The 5,793-nt window shown below is 35.4% G+C and overlaps 1 protein-coding gene across 1 annotated transcript; it reads right to left on the reverse strand.

Moving 5' to 3' along the window:
• Positions 1-562: 562 nt before the first annotated feature.
• Positions 563-5,060, reverse strand: LOC110737538. Its single transcript, XM_021917882.1, has 3 exons — positions 5,024-5,060; positions 2,993-3,342; positions 563-1,106 (listed from the first exon to the last, which is right to left on the reverse strand). The coding sequence occupies exons 2-3, from the start codon at positions 3,340-3,342 to the stop codon at positions 563-565; spliced, it is 894 nt and encodes a 297-aa protein (XP_021773574.1). The 5' UTR covers positions 5,024-5,060.
• Positions 5,061-5,793: the final 733 nt, after the last annotated feature.

A 5,793-nucleotide genomic window follows, 5' to 3' on the forward strand; every position in this document is an offset into this window, starting at 1 on the left:
GGGCTTGGGTTACCCGAAGTTAACAAAAAAACCACCACCTTTCCGCCGGCGAGGGAAGGTGGTGGGTCGCCATAGAAGGGGTGTGGTGGGTCGTCGGTTAGGGTGGTGGTGCAGTCGGAAGGGGTTGTGAGTTGCCAGGAGGATACGAGGTGGTGAAGTAGTAAGGTTACGATTGTCCATTCACACCAAATGTTGGCGGTGTTGATCATTTTTGTTAACGGTGTTTAACAATCCACTTATTCTCACACATTCCCAAAAGTAAGAACCAAAATCTTTTCCCAAGTAAATCAGTCTTAAAGTTTGGAATTAAGAACTAAATTAATTTCGTAACAGGGTAAAGGATGCATTTAAAGCAGCTACAATCTTGTTAAGTTGTTCCCATATAGCAAAAACTGCAACAGATTTAAATTAAAGGTTGCTGGAAGACGATTACACTGTAAATCAGCAAGTCCATCCAAAAAGATTGAAGTCGTTGCCAAATTATCCTAAGATAGTTAACTAAAATTGCAACCTCCCCCAAAATATATAAGCATGAAATACAAATAAATAAGAGTAAATAAGATTAAAGACGAGCACGATAATCAGATTTAAAAGGCTTGAGATCAGGAAAACAGCTCCGGAGAGGTAAATTACACTTACGTGGAGCACACTTCCTACAACGGTCTCGAGCGCATTTCAGGTGCACCTTAACACCAGCAGCCTTACACCGAATCTCCTCTTCATTCCACTCTAAACATAGCGACACCCGATCGCTAAACAATATCCTGCAGTCAGGAACACGAAAACTATGGCGAGTATCCAATAACTCCAAATCTTTGTGGCCATCCAAAATAGTAGACAATGCATTGATCGATAAAGCACAATAGTCGAGCCTCAATCGCTTGAGTTGAGGACATCTGTCACGTATAATTGTTGCAATATCATCATCCACAGCGCCAAATAACCGCAGAGTTTCGACCTCAGTAAAGTTTCTTCGGAATTGTGCTATTAATATTGAAGGAAACTGCACTTTCTTCAGCTTCTTCCAGTATTTCATAGCAGGCAGAATAAAAGTATAATTCGTACGCACTGCCCGGGGTATTATCAACTTCTGCATGGAAGGTGTCCTGCAAAGTACATACAAACATGTAAGTATTGTCTATACAAGATAGCATTTGAGGTAGAGGTAGAGGTAGCAAACAGGTCATTTGGGTCAGGTTTTGTTCTCGAGTCAAGTCAGGTTCTAAACTACACTTGAATTTAACTGATTTGATGTTGCTTTTCTTCCATGTAATTACTAATTTTTACAAAAGCAAAGCTGTAGTAAGCTTATACTACAGCTTGAATTGTTTCTACCGATTAAAGTCCTATGTTTAATAAATATTCCATATTAAACTTCTTAAAATGAAAAGCTCAAATTTACCAAATGAATCAGTTTTAATCAAGGAAAAATTCACAAGAATAATCTCACCTTTGGCAAGTCTTCTCAAAATAATCCCACCTTTTCTATGTATCTTCTCGAAATGGACCCTTTTACTAGGTACTTGGTCAGGCGGTATTAGGTGGACTTTTATTATGTTTTCCCTCCCTTATCAATTAATTATCCTAACTACCATCCCATTTCTGAAACACCATTACTCACTCTTTCCCCTTCCATTAATTAAAGACCAGAAAATTAGCAAAAAAAAAAAAAAAAAAAAAAAAATCGTTGGGTTTGTGGGGATTACGCATAAAGTACAATGGTGGATGTTAAGCATCAAAATTTAAGGTATTGTTTTATGAATTACTGTTTAAATTTTTCGAAAATGTGTGGCTTGGATATGAAATTGTGTTTTCCCTTTTTTTTTTTGTTTTTTTGTTTGTTTGAATAGGTGATTGTCGATACCTGTTTGTTGAATGTTGATAGTTGCTTGTTGCGATTAGTGCTCTACATTTCTACAAAATTGAGCCTTGGTTGTTGCGATTATTATTGTAATGGAGAATGTGACATTGAAGTTCTAGCATGGTGGTGTATTTAAGGAAGTAAAGAAGGGATTAAGGCCCTGTTTGGTTCACCTTATTTATGCTGATCTGATCTGAACTTATTTTTTCTGATCTGATCTGAACTTATTTTTTCTGATCTGATCTGATTGTCTGATTTGACCAAACTTTGACCTTAAGTGTACGATAATCTATAAGGAAAAAATATATCAAGTGGGATCTTGTTAGATTCGTAATAATGTGTAGTTTATTAATATGTAATTTTCACAATTTTTTTCATTACGAAATTAAGAATATTTAGCGATAAAAAACTGCACATAAAACGATGTTCTGATCTGAACTTATTTTTTCTGATCTGATCTGAACTTATTTTTTCTGATCTGATCTGAACTTATTTTTTCTGAAATAAGTAAAAATAAGGTGAATTAAACAAGGCCTAAGAGAAGAATGGGAAGCACACTTGTGGTGGAAGACAGGGGAGAAGATAATTATATAGCATAGCAATTCCAAGTTATATAGAAACCCACAAACTGTGCAATGGTAAGTGCCACATAGGCCAATTCACCTATTGCAAGTCATAAATGAAAGGGGTAAAAGGTGAGACTATTTTGAGAAGATTCATAGAAAAGGTGGGATTATTCCCAAATTTTTAAAAGGTGAGACTATTTTGAGAAGACTTGCAAAAGGTGGGATTATCCTTTAATCAATAAGAATTAGTATAATGAGTTTTCATCAGTAAAATTGGTAACCCCGAGAAGAAAAGCAGTGAAATCAGTCAAATTATGAGAAGTAAATGGGGCCTAAATTGAATTTTATTGATTAAAAACATATTTTAGCCAATAATTTACAGATTTTTAAATCATGAAGTTTAGCGATTAAAACTTACTTTCACTAATTTGAACAAATTTGATTTGTAAATAAAAGTTTAATGAAAAATTATTGATTTTAATTAACAAGCTAAGTTTAAGGTAAATCAATAATTTCTTGAATAAACAATATATCTCACAAAATTGACAATAAATACAACAATTACCTTTTAGCAATATACCGATACTTATATTCTTGAAGAAAGGTTTCGCCATGATAAAATGCAGAGCAAGAGTCAACTGGCATAGTATCCAGCCTACGCTTCAAGAAAACAAGATATCTATTGTTCATTTGTTGGAACTTAGGGCAATCCAAGCGTTTGAGATTGATCACACCAGGGGGTGACATTGAATCTAATACTGCCGACAACCATGTCTTGCTCACCAAACATGCTACACAAAGCCTATCCCCCAATGGCACTCTCTTCATTATCTTTAACAATACATCGTAGTTCATTTCATCCCAACTCCACACTGTCGTAGTGCCACTTTCCGCCCTAAATAACTTCAATCGCATCTTTATCACAGCAACATATGATGAAAAAAAAAGACAATCCAAGAAAGTTAAAATAATAGTTATTCAAGATATTTCAAGTGGTCATCGAATAAAACACTGAAACCTTACTCATCCTCCAGGAAGTTCAAATTATTGATACTCAGGATATTTCAATTGGTCACCAAATAGAACATTAAAATTTAAATCACCCTTCAGGCTTACTTCAAAACCAACTATGAAAGGACAGATTACTCCACTAAATCTAATCTAACTTATGGTTTCCTCTCTCCAATCAATATTTCTACTCCCTACGACACTGCCCAAACTAGAGGTGATTAGAATAGCCATCATATTTCAACGGATCAGATTTAGTTTTGCTTAGTCCTCCTAATAATATCATAAAACAATCAAAGCTTGTATAATAGTCAAAGCTTGTATCATCGTCCATCGACCTTGTACTATACAAAACCTGAACTCTAAACCAAATTCCTGAAAGATCTCAACCAAAATGTTCAACAATCAACACAAACTTGAATACACCTTTTTCGGGGTCTATGTCAATGCAAATCTACTTCCCTTGTACGGTATACATGGTCTCATGACAATTAGTCAATGTTTGTTCAAACAAATCTCGTGCTTTAAAACTCCAAGTTACCAGCAAATATTCTACCTCAAAGCTCAGAAAGTCAGAAGCATTCATATCTATAAACATCATTTTCTATGGATGGCAAGCATTACCATTTGAACTAAAGTAATTTAAATGAACTCTATAAGACACTCCCATACAGTCACAGGAGAATTGTGCATAAGTCATTGAACAATGCTACCAAGACAAAGTTCACCCCTATTGGCCCTATTCAATCATCAACAGTCAACAATCCTTGATCAACTACCCATTAAACTATAAAAATAACCCCTTTACACACATCTTATGCAAGGACTGCTCATAATTTAATTAGGAAACTCAATTCAGCAAAGCTATAGTTCATGTCAACTTACAATCAAAACCTCAGAAAAATAATCCAATCTAAGTAATAAAGGATGCTCTAGAAATGAGTCAATGCTAGTGAGTTTCTCAAAAGTAGGAACTCAGCGGGAACTACATTGTTATTAATTTGCCTTTCTTAGTGCCCATGGCCTCACACAAATGCCACTCTATTTCTTAATATCTTCAAATCTCTGGAGCGTTCATCTCAAATTAAACCAGAAAATAAACATTAAGTTATTTTGTCTCAGGTAATCGTACAGGGCTAAAGTAAACATTGTCTCAGGCAATAGACCCCCCGCCCCAGCCCCACCAACGAAACCGCCCAAAACTTGAATTCCCCAACCCGAAACCACCCTAAACTCCCATCCCTTTCCCCACCCGAAACCCCCACCCCTTTCCCTGACCCGAAACCGCCGTAGACTCGAAACCCCTACCCCTGAAACCATTCCCCCACCCGCCGGAATTTGTGAATTTGTGTTTTTCCTATAAAATAAAATAAATAAACTACAATTCACAAATTAGCAACCAAAATTGACTCAATTATCAAACTAGACTCCAAAAATTACGTTAAATTCTTCGACTATCTATAACCAATAGTTCAATTATCCAACTTCGAAGAACCCTAAATTGAGTATATACTGACAATTAAATACACGATTAACACTAGATTGTCAAAATTAATATTAGATGATTAAAGAAAAAGAAGCATCTAACCTTAGAGACTGCTTCAATGGAGGAGAGAAAGCTCAGAAGCCCCTTCAATGGAGAATTTCGAGTACGCTTAAATGGAGGAGAGAGAGAGGAAGGAGTACAGCGAGAAATAGAAATAAAAGAGTACAGAGAGAGGAAGGTAGAAATAAAAGAGTACAGAGAGAGGAAGGAGTACAGCGTGATTCGTGAAAAAATTTCAGGTTTTTTTTTTTTTTTTTTTTTTTTTTTTTTTTTTTTTTTTTTATAATAAAATAATAGGTTGGACTGAGACCCGACTACACGTGGGTCTGGCATGCAAACATTAAAGGGTTCTGCAATACATTAGCAACCAAATTTGATTTAATTATGAAATAAGACTAGAAAAATCACATAATTTTAGGGATGTTTTATTCAATTATCATATTAGGCTCATAATTTTTCTTTTCTAGCAACATAATCGCTGGTTATAATCTTCAACAATCTTAGTAATTAGAAACAATATTCGAACCCTAAACTTACTGCACTGACAATTAAATTAAATTAGATCAAATATAAACCGTAGATTGTGAAATTGATATGATGATTACAAAAAGAAACAACAACTTACCGCAGAAGCTGCTTCAATGGGGGATACAAGTAATAGAAGGCGCCTCAAATGTTGGCTGCGCTTCAATGGAGAACTGAAAGAGAGAGAAGAGTAGGAGGAGGAGAGGTAGGCTTTGTTTATCCTCCGATTTTTGTTTTTTTTTCTTCTTATATTGACAATTAGGACAATTCAATGGGTTGGAGCCCCG

This window comes from Chenopodium quinoa, unplaced genomic scaffold, assembly GCF_001683475.1.
Source record: "Chenopodium quinoa cultivar QQ74 unplaced genomic scaffold, ASM168347v1, whole genome shotgun sequence".
Lineage (NCBI taxonomy): Eukaryota > Viridiplantae > Streptophyta > Magnoliopsida > Caryophyllales > Amaranthaceae > Chenopodium > Chenopodium quinoa.

Coding starts and splice junctions, on each gene's coding strand:
- LOC110737538 (XM_021917882.1), bottom strand. CDS start 3,342: ATGCGATTGAAGTTATTTAGGGCGGAAAGTGGCACTACGACAGTGTGG. Junction 1,107..2,992: donor TATCGGTATATTGCTAAAAG/GTAATTGTTGTA, acceptor TGTACTTTGCAG/GACACCTTCCATGCAGAAGT.